Below are 13753 nucleotides of genomic sequence, written 5' to 3'. Positions count from 1 at the left end.
GGGGCATGCGCACGCACGGCTCCGGAGGTACGCGCGCAAAACCCTGCAAGGCCTCTCCTCACGCACTCATTCACTCCATGGGGTTGGGGGTGGGGGAGTTGCTGGGGGCAGGAAGCTGAGAAAGGGCGGAAGGGAAGGAAAGGGAAAGAGATAAGAGAAGGCGGCTCTCTCTCCCTGCGTCGGAGGCTGCGAGCGGGTCTGGTTCTGCGGAAAGGCTGAAAAGCAACCCCCTAGCCGAAGTCCCTCGCAGACTCCCCGGAGGACGGTCGGCGACTCCAAACTGCAGCGACCGACTGGCTCTGCGGGAGTCATGGCAACCACTCTAGTCCCGGGGCTCGTCAGGCGGTAGCCATGGTAACGGAGCATACCATTGGGCTTAGAGGGAGAGATCTTGGGTGAAAGCACAGACCACTGCCACTGGGAGGGGGACAAAGAGAACTTTGGCCCGGTCTTTGTTCCAGCGTGGGTGGAGCCCACGAGGGTTACTGGGCAATGGGGACACCTGGAGGTTTTGGAAGGGTTGGATATATGATTTAGGGATGAACATGCAAATCCTTCGTTTCTAATTCAGTTCCTCATTTTGACTGTCACTCAGGAAGATTGTGCCCAGAATCGCAACCCAGGACCTCTGACCCTCGATTTCGTCCGGTCACCATGAAGTGCCCTAAGAGGTCTTTGGCCTGGTGCCGCATAAGGTTTTAAAAATCCTCAGGGCGGGACAAAGCCCAGCCGGCATGCCCTTCAAGTGTGCGGGTGACGAGCAGAGAAGGCCGGCTGACACACTGGATGAGACCCGGGCCTGGAGTGATGGCACGAAAATGATCTGAGCTTTAGTCATGGAAGGCGGGCCGGGCTGAGCTGCTTAACTGATCCCAAGTCAGAAAGGCACTGAGGCCCTCCTAGCAGGGGAAGGCCGGCCCCTAGCTGAGGAACTGTGCGTGCTGATCCATGAAATGGATAAAGGCACAAAGCTGCCTGGGAAGCCATCCCCTTACCCCTTTCCTTTCCAGGAACAGCAAATACTGTGATTGTCTGGGTACTTATTTCTTACTGAGGTATTTCTGATATAGAAAATAAAAATGCACACATTTTCAGATTTCAAAGGCATTTATTAGACATTCAGATAAGACAAGGCATATATATATATATATATATATATATCTCCACACGGCATTGGAAAGCTTCTGATACACTATGGGTTATTGTAATAGAACCAGAATTCTGCCATTACGTTAGAAAGCTATACATAGCTCTATCGTATTGCAGAGCTCTTGCAGCATTGAAAGGATATTATATAACCTTTTAAAGGTGGATGCTCTTACATCTGGACTGCTTGTCTCTTGGGTATTCAAGTAGGATTCCTACAAAGCCACCTAGAGACAGATCCAATACACATGTCTCTAGAAGAAGCTTTGGACTTCATGAAGTTCCAGATCAGCTGCCACTTTGGTTTGACTTTCTTTTCTGAGCCATTATGGAGCTAATACATTTATTCAATAAACATTTACTAAATTCTTTTAATCTTCCTAGAAATCATTCAGTCTCCAATGGGTCCTTTCAAACGTGTTTTATCCATTTCTTACACAGTTCATGCTGTACTTTTAGAATGTTGTAAGTACAGCATCACTATGTGATAAGCATCGAATATTACAAACCAATTATCTAATACAATAAGGCTCAGTTTTTTTCAGCTGTCTGAAAAACAAAACTACTATTATCCTACCTTCTTGTTCCTGTTACCTTGGGACTGTTGGATAAGGACTTGGCTACAAAATGGAAAAATAGTAGAAAAAGTTAGACAAGGCAAGATGGGAATGATTTTGGGTCACATGGACAGATCAGGAAATGTTTCTACAATTGGAGATATAATTACAGTGATGAGCTACACACAGTAGGCACTTAATATGGAACTGATAATCTTGAAGACTTTGAGGGTCATAATGGCTTTTTTGAAGTATTTTAATCACTGTTACCTACAAAAAGGGATTTGACTTGCTCAGAACCAGAAGTAGTAGGTGGACAATAAAAGGGAAATTTAGGCATTGCAAGGAATATATTTCTTTAATTATCAAAACTATCCCAAAGTAAAAAGGCTATTTCAGACAGTGGTAGCAAGTTGTCTCATTGAAGGTCTTCAAGAAGGATTGTGGACCATTAGAGGGGTAGATTTTATGGAGTTCTTTTTCAAGTATGATTCATCAGGGTCCCTTCCAATCATGACAGTGTGGTTGTATATGAGTGGTATCGTTGTCCAATAAGCAGAAATGCTCCAAAAGGAGTAACTTCAGAGAAGAAGGCCTCCAATGCTCTGGGGCCATGTAGGATTTATAGAAAGGTCATGGGAAAAATATTGCATAGGACAAGAAGGTGGAGAGGGATGGCTCCAGTACAGTAATCCATCTGGATCAAGATGTGGTAGTGACTTTGGGCCTCACTTGTTCCTTACAAGGAGATGGTTGGGTCAGAGCTGTCAGGGAGGGTTTCATAGTAACTAAGCAGAGAAGAGAGGGCAACAGAGGTAGCAGATGTATTTAGGAGTTGGTTTCCTAGTTAGAGCTGTGACCAGCAAACAGCCTCATGTTAGCCTATAAAAGGAGGGAGGATAAGTTGGAAGAGCTGGTATGGGGTGGCTCTAGTAGAATGAGTGATATAGGGAGGGAAGAGCAAGCAACCAAAGACCCCTTGGTTATGGGAACCCCAGATGAGGATCCGTGGCTCAGTGAGGTCTGGACCTGGTACTCTTGCAAAGGCTCTCACCCCTGCCTAGATAAACTCCTCTTTCATCTCCTGTTTTCTCTCACTCTCTAGCTCCCTTCAAAATTTCTCTGATCTAATATAAAGCACTGATAAACCACCCAACTATTCTGTTTAGGTTTATTTTACATGTTTTATAATGTACCATTTATAGTTTTCTTACATGTGTACATAGTTTTCCCCCATAAACTAAAAGCTCCTATGAAAGTGAAACTTTCATTTTGATATTGGTATCCCAAAAAGACCTGGAATAGTGCCTGGCACAGAGGAGTTGCTTAATACATACTTGCAAGTTGGCTAAATTCCGATATAGGATAAGAAAACCTATGACTGTGCTCAGGGATCCACCAAGGAGCTCTTTCCTGGCCCCACAGAGAATACAGTGCTGTGCATTATTAGAATAATAATTTACATAATGCTTTAAGATTACAAAAGGTTTTCCTCACAACAACCCTGTGAGGTAGGTAATAAAAACATTATCCCCATTTTTTAAAAAGGAGAAACTCAGGCACATAGGGATTGAGTGATTTGCCTAATGAAAGCATCAGAGCCAAGCAAGACTCACACTCAGTTTCTATGACCAAAGTCTAATAGGCAGAAGACATGGGTAATTAATTACAACATACATTACACAAAAAGTGCATAACAGAGGTGCAAAATGCTTTGCAAAGTCCAAGAGGGAAATCTTATAACATGAGAGAGTTCAGGGTTGGCTTCCTGGAGTTGATGACATTCAAGCTGGATTCAGTCCAAAGGCAAACAAAGTGCAAGCTGATATTCCTGGGAAAAGGTTTTAATCTGCAGGAATTAAAATCTTGGTATTTGTGCCCTGAGAGAGTCAATGAAAGCTTAGGAAGGCAGGCAGCCTGCATACAACACACAATGAAGTGGGAATGAGGAGATCTGACATTAACTGTGCATGCTATTTCTTTCCCTTTCCAGGTCTCAGTTTCATAATCTATAAAAATAGGGGTTTGGGCTAAATTATCTTTAAGGTCCTTTTCAAAATTCTAAGAAGTAATGCTAAGATTCCATGCAATCATGGTCTAATTATGCAAAAGGCTTTGTAAACTCAAGCAGATTTAAGTGTAAAAATTAACTTGAGCCTGCCTTCATTTTTTAAGTTAGGGTTAAAATTCTACTTTGGAAGAAGCAGCATTCAGAAAGTCCTCGAATTCTTATACCAACAGTGGGCAACACAGGCAACCAGAAAAGGAATGGAGCAGTATTCACTACTGACCCAAGATCTAGAAAGTAGAGGATGCCAATCACAAATGTACCGTCCTTCACTCCTGTAACAGCAACCTAGCAACTGTAACTAACTTGTCAATTAGTTATGAAGTCTCCAGCTAGCCAGCAGTCCTCCTGAAAAACAGCCCATTTTGTGCCTCCATGCACTCTTACATCACCAGCTTCTCTTTTCTGCTAGGCTTTGGTCTCCCTCCACACTGTATTATAAATGGCACCTAGTACAAGGCATTGCACATAGTAGGTGCTTAATGGAAAAAAACAACCTCATTTCACTGGCAGAGGGAACGTGTGACTGAACATCCTCCACCTTCTCTGCCAATAGTCTTGGATTCTTGCTTTGAGAGATGAAATAACTTGCCCCAAACCACAGAGGAAAGACTGGAACCCAGCTTTCTCTCTAGCCATTATAGATGCTGCTCAGCTCTGATTAATGTCTGCTGAACAAATGAATTGATTTTTTTCTGCTTCTAGGCCATATCTAAGTTCAGGCTCAGATGTAGTCTGAAATACTCCAGGTTCTCAGTCATTCCCGACTTTTTAATGGAGTAAAGAGGATAAGGGATAGAAATTATCAAAATCTATGAACACTACTTTTTCCTGAAATCACTGACTAATTATATAACCACTGTTAAGAACTTATTATCTTACTTTGCAATTAAAACTGAATTAAGGAATAGGAGAAAAATATACTTATAATAACCTTCTTATTCCTCAATTTCCTAATTTATGTATCATTATCTTCAGATTTCTGGGAGCCTTGCACTTTGGACTGCTCCAGGCCCAAGCCTCATGATTCTAAGAGGGCCTCTCTTCTTTCCTAACCACTCTAGCAGGTAGTGGTTGAAGCTAAAGGAGCCTTAAAATATAATTCCACCAAGGCACTGATGCCACAGCTATCTGGTGAGCAAGCTAAGGTAGACTCCCTTTACTTACCTACCTGGCTAAGAGTTTTTTTCTGCAGGTTAGCCCAGAAGCACAAGATACACTGAATACAAAGTACCAACAGCTTTTGAGGCACTGTGCTCATTGAAGGATCCAGGCAAAGAGAAATGTACTTTTCAAAATAAAAGAGTCCAATAATTGGTGAATTCTTACAACACAGCCCTGCTAAACAGTTTAAACTTTGCCAAACGTCACACTTGCAAATGGACTGTCTTTTGTGCATACACTCATGAAACTCTGACCAATCATAAATCAAATGTTTTCTCAATTGTAAAAGTGGATACACTGAAGTGAATTTTTAGGCGATTCAATTCCCAGCTAAACTTTTTTGGAAATAGAGATGTGAAGGGATACAATCATAAACCCATCAAATTAGCAAAGATCATTAAAAATTATCAAATTCAATGTTCGTAGGGCTGCTGAAAGAAGCACTTTATGATAATGTTGGCAGAGCTGTAAACTGATGCATTCTTATTAAAATTGCAAGACAATGTGTAATATGACTCCATATATAACCTATATCAATTTGCCTAATGTTGTGGGGAAGATAGGAGGGAGGGAGAAAATCTTGAATTCAAATAAAAAAAAAGTTTAAAATTGTCTTTACATATAATTAGAAAAAAATATGTGCAATGTAACTCACAAAAGGTATCATGCCCTTTGATCAAGTGACCTCATTTCAAGAATTATATTCCAAGGGCATTGTTAAAAGGGAAACAAATGATGACTATTTCAAGTATTTATAACTATAGTTATCCATTCCATGTCTGGGTTGGGGGGAAGGGAGTGAGGATAGGGACATGGCATCTCCACAATCTGGAAAATCTAAATAAAATTTTGGCCCTCCCTTCTTACCATAGATGGCTGAATATTTTATTTTCCTTTTATGGAGTGTTTATAGTGCCTTACTATCAAATGTGAGTAAACTATTTTAATCAAAGGTTCTGTGTTATCTGATGGGTTCCACAAAACTCCCCCAAAATTCCTATTTAATCCCTTATGCCAACCCTGATATATTGAAACTTTAATCTCACTGTGGAAAGGATAACTGTACTTTAATGGAAAATGGTGAAATAACAAATGGTAAGAGACTATTGTTTCCTCAGAGGGAGTGGCAAATACAGAAAATAAAAATTTTGATAAAAATAACAGTTCTGCCAACAATTTAATATCATATCTGTTTTTCCACGTTGTGCCAATATTGGGTTTTAGAATTTTAAACTACTTTTTTTCTTCGCCAATTTTCCATGAGTATAAGGTGGAATCTCATCATACTTTAATAAAATATCAATCACTATTATGATTATATTTAAAAAGCAACAAAACTAAGTACAGAGATGGAAGACACTAAAAAAGAACACAGAACAAAAAATTACTTTGTTAAAAGTTTATGTAGACAGATGTATTAAAATATAAAAAGTCTGGAGTTTAGGATTTTATTTGGGCCTTTATTCCTTTTATTCTTTGATTTTTTTTTTCTGAGGTTGATGTTTAGTTAGCAGTAAAATATTTTAAATAGAAAATGAGAACTATATCCCCTTTATTCCTTTTCCCAGTTGAAGTAGTAAATTTAGTTATATAAATCTAGAACTGGTTTGCTTTGTTTTCATTTTTAATGAGCTTCAAATAACCATTAAATGAAAAAACCAAACCATTTTGAAATTAAATATTCCCTGTCTATTCCAACACCCTTTTCACCTTCCTACAGATTTTCCTTTCCTTATAGAAAGCAAAAGACAATTTCCATCTCTCTGAATCACCCTCTTATTCAAGCCACTGTCCAGATCACAACTTCGGATTTAGTAGACAAAACTCTTTGCCTCAGTTTTTCTCATTTATAAAAGCTATGTGTCGAGACTGTAGGTTACTCACAATCTTTTCTTCTATTTCCATACCTTTTTCCATTTCTTCGTCAGAAAGAGACAACTGTGTTTCTGAGTCTTTGGTCACAATAACCACATAGGATCTCCGAGATTCAAGGATATTGGCCACCACAACCTGATGACAATAAGTCTCCAGAGCCTTCCGAGCATGATCAATTACAACTGAGGGGTCTGTTTCCAACTTAAAGGAAATTACAAAGGCCTTGGGAGCCCAGTCTTTAACAAGAGGAGAAAGCATTTTTGGCACCATCTTCATTGTTATCTATATGGGAAAAGAAAAAGTTTAACACCAGAAAAGATGTTCACATAAGAGATCCCTATCAACTGAAACCAAGGGAGTCTGGAATGAGCTTTCTCACTATGTTCCAGCTCATAAAGGAATTGTCAAATTTCAGAGATCCTTGGAACTAGATGGGCCTTTCAAGGGCATCTAGCCTCACTCTTATGCAGGGAGTGAATCCCCTCTATCATATAATCATTTAAATGAGGGAACACACCTATCAATGTCATCTATGTATTTCTAGGGAAGAAAATGGTTTCCTGATTAGTATTTCCAAAATTACAGTAAGATTTGAAGAGAAATGGAAATAATCTTAAGAGCATAAGGTCACATGAGAGCATTAAGGGCTGGCAGATATAAGAAACATGTTTTTGTCAGCTTAACTGGCTAAGCTGAACATCTCCCTATTAGACTGAAATCAGATCAATAGCACTCTTTCAATATGCAGCTTTTCAGATGTCTAATTTAAAAGCTTAAGTATACTAGAACTCTTGGGAGTGGAATAAAGAGGGAACAACAAATATATTTTGGAAAGCCATAAAAGTCTACTAAGTTCTTATATAGAAATGAGGGAAAGGGTGGAGAGGATAAGGAAGAGATCTTTGTCAGGAAGTGTAAATGAGTGTAGGTTAAGTAACAGGAGGGCAAGGTATTGGTAAAAGCAAAGCAGGAGTCTGGAGGGATAGGAAGTGTGTGTGTGAAGGAATTCTTATACTGCTATAGACTGGAAAGATGCTGATGGTCTGTGAGTGCAAAATATATCCCTTGAAGTATATGCCTGTATGAGGCAGGTACAAGGTCAGGTTATAAGTTTAATAACTATCTGTCCTGTCTCTCTAGCACTAATACATTAGAGAGGATATATTATATTTATCTAGACTTTCACTTTTGTATTCTAATTTAGCCTCATAAGAAATTACATAAGACTGATCAGCATACCAAGGTTTTGGCAGGCCTTTCTAAGAGAATGTGAACAATAAACTAAATATCAGAATTTTTTAATCCTTCTAGTATAATCATTTTTTGATTTCTTTGATTAAAAGAGTGATTATGCCCAAGGTAATCTCAAAATTTTTACTTGTAGCAATCTTCAAAATGGACATTTATGACCAAACTTTTCCTGAGAAATTTAGATTATATATATACATATACATATATGTGTGTGTTTTATAATATATATTATAGAATATAAAAATAAATTATTTATTTTTAATTGAGAATCTCTTTTCTTTATCAACTCTATATGAAATAGTAACATATGCTCTTTAATTCCCTTTAAGTTTCCAAACAGTACCTTAAGATTTGGGAGGCAAAATTTTAGTTAAACTGGCCCACAGCAGTACCCTGAGTTTATTTCCTACCTTCAAGCCTTTGAAGAAACTGCCAAAGCTCCTACTGTGCACTAGCTCCTCTAGAAAGGTTTTCCTAATCTTCTTGGTTATGAGTGCACTTTCCCTCATCCTCCAATTAGTATATATTAGCTTATGTTGGCATACACCCCTGTAGTATGTAAGATTCTCCAGGGCAGTGACAACTTTCCATTTTATCTTCATATTCCTAATGCTGAACACTGTGACTTGAATAGTAGGTGCTTTCTAAATATTTGTGGATTGGACTCAATTTTAAATCTGTCAAAGAACAATGAGGAGAAAACTAAATTAATTACCATGATTCCCTAAACTTAATTGCTCTTATGTAATAAGTCATTCAAAAAATTGATACTATGGCCAACATTCAAAGGAAGAGCATAGGATTACATAGACTATTACATCAAACATTTCTGATTTCAGGGATGTGACTATTCTTGTCATAAATATGTCTAAATATCCCTAAGATAATCTTCATGAGTTTCACATGAAGAAACATTCATCAAATGGAATCTGAGTGATGACTCTGTAAGCTTAGTTAGACTGGTCCTTGGATGACAGGTCTAGTGTCTGTTCTAGAGTGATACTAAATTACCAAAAGCTTTTCCAAGTAGGACCTGCCAGATCTCGAGATCTTACAGATAGACTAAATGCTGAAATCACGGCAGACTTCGTGCTAGCATTCAAATTTAGTTCATTTTTCTTTATAACCAATCAATCATCTTTTCAAGAAATGAGGTACTTATTCTATTTCTGATTAAGCACTCATCTCCTACTGGACATTCAAGTATGATTTATATGTAGATAACTCCCAGATAACACACAGATCTAGCAGCTGTCCTACCAAGTTTCCAATCCTGCATTATCACTGACAGAATCATTTTGAAACATATGTTTTTTCAGTAGCTGGGTGGTGCCACAGGGTACAGAGCACCAGGCCTGGAGTAAGGAAGACTCTGCTTCCTAATTTTCAATTTGCCTCAGACACTTACTGTGTGACTCTGGGTAGGTCACTTAACTCAATTATCCCATCTTCCGAATGAACTGGTAAAAGAAATGGCAAAGAAATGGTACGTTTGTCAAAGCAGGTAAACTCAAACTTCCCCTATGCAGGTTCACCAGCCAACTCCCTCACCCCCATCCCTTCCTGTGCTACACACAGCCTTCCCCTAGTTTAGGTCCTCAGCCTGCCACCCAAACTTGTCCAATCCATCCTCCAGACAGCTGCCACAGGCCTCATCATGTTACTCTTCTGCTCTCTAGAATCAAGTACTAACACTTTCATTTGCTAATATCTAAAGCCTTTCATAATCTGACTACAATCTTTCTTTCTTTCTTTATCACATATTCCTCCCCTCTGTGCAGTCTCTGGTCTGGCCAAATTGGCTGTCTGTCCTCCAGGCAGAGAAGGCATTATTAGCAACTCATCCATTTCTCAGGATTCCAAAGTTTCTTCAAATATCTGTTTAAATGCCACTCTTTAAGCAAGGCCTTCCTCGATCTCCCCTTGTTGCTAGTGACAAAGCTACCTTATTTGTGCTTATACATGTATGTGTATCATGTATGTTGTCTTGTTCCTGAGCACAAGCTCGAGCTGGGATGTTTCTTTTTTGACTCTCTATCCTTATTACCTAGCATAACAGTAAGCACATTGTTTGAAGAGCATGTAAATGGGAAAAGAGAAAACAAGAGGCAGAATGGGCTTTAAAATATTGTCAACAGCAACAACAGTCATTAAAAGAGATTTGGCAGGCAGATAAAAAAGTCTCGATCCTTTAGGAATTTTAATGATAGCTGTGGAAGTACAACAGTGTTGAGTGCCTAGCACATAGTAGATGCTATATAAATGCTTATTTCCTTTTCCTCCTGGTTAAAAATTTTCAAAAATATATGAAGATAGTTTTCAACATTTTTGTAACACTTCATGTTAAAATTTTTTCCTTCTTTCCCTAACTTATTCCCTCTCCAAGACAGCAAGTAATCTGATATGTGTGCAATTCTTTTTAAAACATGTTTCCATATTCATTATGTTGTGTAAAAAAAAAAAAAAAAAATCTACAACTAAGGAAACTGATACCTAGGAATTAATATGCAAAAATTATTTTGGTATGATAGAAAATTCAGCTTTATGCTATTTGACTGAAAACACCTCTCTATTTCATGAGGTATGTGACATGTAAATTTATTTAAAACTTAGGAAAAGTTATCATCTTAGTAAAGATGATATGCTTATGCAAAGAGAAAAGATAAAATTTCTTAATATTTATCCACAAAAAGTTAATATACAAATCTATTAGTATTATAACGCCTGCTCAGCATAAAAGTAAACTCGGGTACTGAAAGACTGTTAATGCAATGAAAACTGGGGCAGGACCCATCAAGTTGGAAAGGCCACCTTCCCATCACATACCTGGCAAAGAACCATCTACTTGTCATCCAAGAGTCAATCTAGCTAAGTTCAACAAAACTTCCCACTAGGTTGATTAAATAATTCTTTTTGTTAGTCACAGTAACTCCGTGGATAAGACTTGAATAAGCTGTTATCTATGTATACCGTAGATGTACTCAGAAGGATGACATTGAAGATCCTTGAAGTATTTATAAAGTGGTATTCTGCAGTTAGGGTTGGAGAAGGAAGTATTTGATCTGATAAGGAAAAAGCTATGGAGAATGCCCCGGTCCACTAAAGAAATAGTTTAAGGAAAAGGGTCAAGACTGCACAAAAGGCTTGGGTTTGATACATTTCACTGTGGTCTACAGCTCTGAACATTCCCTAAAGTATCCTTTTTAAATAAACACAAAATTTCTGCAGTTTATTCCGGGTCTTAGGAACAGGCTTTCGATTGATGGACTGTATTTGGGTAATTCCAAACTAAACAACCCCCAAGTCTGCTCCAGCTGTCTACTCTGACAGACTTCAGATTTATGGGTATCCTGGATCACACATCAGTCTGACCACAGACAGAGCAAGCTGGTCCAGGCTTGCTCACCGACCCTAAATCTCAGTGGGAAAAATAAGTCTCATATACCTGCAAAGGGCCTCCAGAGGACTGGATCTTATGCTCGGGCATTTCAGAGGCGGGCACGTAGAAGTCGGACACGGCAGCGGCCAGATAAAACATAGCAGAGGAGCCTGTAAAGAGAAACGGTGACACAGCACCGTGGATAGGACGCTTGACTTAGGTGGGTCAAGTTGTGAGTTCAAATTCTGCTGCTTTGGGCATCTGTTAGCTATATGATTGGGGAGGCAGATTAACTTGTTTCCTCCTCTCTAAAAATGGGAATGGGAATGGCTACCCCTCCGTCCCAGGAGACTGCTCTGAAAATCCAAGGAGTTAATAACGGAGATCAAACCCCGGTGCCGGGCACACGGCGAGCGCCACAGACATGCCAGCCACTATTGGTGGGCCTGAGGGCTATGAGGGGGCCCCTGGGAAGGGGTGAGCAGCGGGCCGCTCCCGGGGCATTAGGAGCAGCTAGCAGCGGGCGCGCCGCCCGGGGGAGTCAAGGTCACGGGGCGGAGGCGGCGCAGGGCTGGGCCTGCACCTTCCCCACGTACCGAGCGGGCTGAGCGCCTGGGCCGCGGCCTGCAGCAGGTGTAGGTAGTCGTTCAGGGTGGTGAACTCCACGGCCAGGAAGGTGCCGGCGTTGGCGGCGTCTTGGTAGCTGAGCAAGGCGTCGGCGAAGCCCGGCAGAGCGGCGGCTTCGGCCTCTAACAGCAGGCGGCCTCCAGGGCCCTCGGTCTCGCTCCGGGCGGGCCGCAGAGCCGAGAGCCAAGCCTGCGGGGGGAAGTGGTGCGCGAAGGGAAAGGCGGAGCGCGCGCGGTGCAGGAACAGCACCCCGTAGCCGGCGCGCAGGAAGCTCTCGGCCGAGGCCGCGCCGCGCCGCCCGCTGCTGAAGTTGTCCAGGAAGCGCACGGTGCGAGCCTCCAAGGGCACCTTGGTGCCGCCCGACGTGATGAGCACCACCCGCCGACCCTGAGCACCCAGCTGCGCGGCGAAGCGCTGCATGAGCGCCGCGTTCCGCGCCACGCCGGGAGGCTCCGGGAACTCGGTGCCCAGGATCGCTTCCGCCATCGGTCCGACACTCACACCGGGCCTGCGCAGCCGCTGCCAATCAGCCCGAGCTCCAGCTACTGCGCAGCCGTCGAAGGGGGAAGATCCCGAAGCCGTTTCTGTTGCCTTAGCGACGGCCCAGTGGCTGGCCTACCTGAAAGCTAGAAAACAGTAGCGGGAAGGGGGACTCCTGCCCGACCCCAGCCAGAATCTGAGGTGGCCGCAGGAGGCCCGGTCCTCGTCTTTCAGCCAAGAGAAGAACCCCGCCCCCCGCTCGCCACACCCCGTCAAGTGTTGTAATGGGATCAGGAAGTGTCAGACCTAGCCTGGTGCTGGCAGCCCTCATCCCACTGTTGTCATTGCTTGTCCTCCATGCCCGAAGAGAACCATGATTTCGAGGAGGGGATGCCATGGCCTGCAAGTGAATTGGATTTTAATGGGGAGGGCTGTGCAAGGTCATCCGCCTCCCTTTCTCTTCCAGAACCATCTGGGGCCTGAGGCCAGACCTAGCCAGGATGGCCCTGGAGGCAGTGGAAGACCTCTGTGAGTCCCAGTTTGACTGAAGCCATTCTCCTTCAGTGAATAAAACTAGGTAGCAACTGGGGCAAAGAACGGCCTCTTTCACCTAGCCAAAATCAACCAATTTGTGAAGGGAAGCTCTGGTCAAAGCAGAAATGAGTGGTATTTCCATTCACTCTGGGCTAATCGTGCTCCAAGAGATGACCCACTGGGACTTGGTCTGGGACCAAGAATGATCTGGGTTTAGGACGTGGTCCTCGGGAAAGAAATGATCCAGTAAACCCCAAGGTATCTTGGGAGATTTTAGCCTGCTTATTAGCCGGCTACATTCTTCCTACTTCACATGCCTCGCAGGGGGCCTCCTGGCCTCCGAGAAAGAGTTCCCGGAAGCCCGCTCTCCTCCCAGGCAGCCACAGCACGAATGCTTCTGAATCCCTCTGCGTGTCAGGAAGCCTCCCCGACCTCGAGCCTAAATCAGCGTCTTGGTGACTTCCACCCCATCTGCTTCCCCGCCCAACGAACAAGTCCTCAGACATTTGACTTCCTCCTCTTCTCCAGAGCAAACAAGTCTCCAACCCGTCCTCACAGATCATGGACCCGAGCGTGTCTCCCGGACACCTGAGCTCCGGGCTTCTGGTTAACGAAGATCCGGGGACTTGGGCCAACCCCTTCATTTAACAGAGGAAACAGTGGCCCAGGGAG

General features: G+C 42.2%; 1 protein-coding gene and 1 long non-coding RNA gene across 3 annotated transcripts; one reads left to right on the top strand and one right to left on the bottom strand.

Moving 5' to 3' along the window:
- The first annotated feature begins 216 nt into the window (after positions 1–216).
- LOC141563839 (uncharacterized) lies at positions 217–1514 on the top strand. Its single transcript, XR_012488524.1, has 2 exons — positions 217–354; positions 596–1514. It is a non-coding gene; the product is annotated as an uncharacterized LOC141563839 (long non-coding RNA).
- Positions 1515–6319: 4805 nt separating this feature from the next.
- Positions 6320–13747, bottom strand: PPCS (phosphopantothenoylcysteine synthetase). Of its 2 annotated transcripts, none has more exons than XM_074305485.1 (3): positions 12037–13747; positions 11507–11610; positions 6320–7092 (listed from the first exon to the last, which is right to left on the bottom strand). In XM_074305485.1, the coding sequence occupies exons 1-3, from the start codon at positions 12551–12553 to the stop codon at positions 6769–6771; spliced, it is 945 nt and encodes a 314-aa protein (XP_074161586.1). In that variant the 5' UTR covers positions 12554–13747; the 3' UTR covers positions 6320–6768. The 2 variants fall into 2 exon arrangements, with proteins under 2 accessions (XP_074161586.1, XP_074161587.1); XM_074305486.1 differs by lacking the exon at positions 12037–13747 and adding an exon at positions 9470–9521 and having other exon boundaries at positions 11507–11592.
- Between the last annotated feature and the right edge of the window lie 6 nt (positions 13748–13753).

This window comes from Sminthopsis crassicaudata, chromosome 3 (genome assembly GCF_048593235.1).
Source record: "Sminthopsis crassicaudata isolate SCR6 chromosome 3, ASM4859323v1, whole genome shotgun sequence".
In the NCBI taxonomy this organism is placed as follows: Eukaryota; Metazoa; Chordata; class Mammalia; order Dasyuromorphia; family Dasyuridae; genus Sminthopsis; species Sminthopsis crassicaudata.
Note: the sequence above shows the minus strand (reverse complement) of the source record. Positions and strands in the feature narration are given on the sequence as shown.

Bases quoted from the DNA above. Each gene is read 5' to 3' on its own strand.
- PPCS (XM_074305485.1), bottom strand. From the start codon at position 12,553: ATGGCGGAAGCGATCCTGGGCACCGAGTTCCCGGAGCCTCCCGGCGTG. The intron at 11,611-12,036 runs GTACGTGGGGAA...TTCTCTTTACAG, and splicing joins CCAGGCGCTCAGCCCGCTCG to GCTCCTCTGCTATGTTTTAT. The intron at 7,093-11,506 runs GTATATGAGACT...TTTCCCATATAG, and splicing joins CCTCTGGAGGCCCTTTGCAG to ATAACAATGAAGATGGTGCC.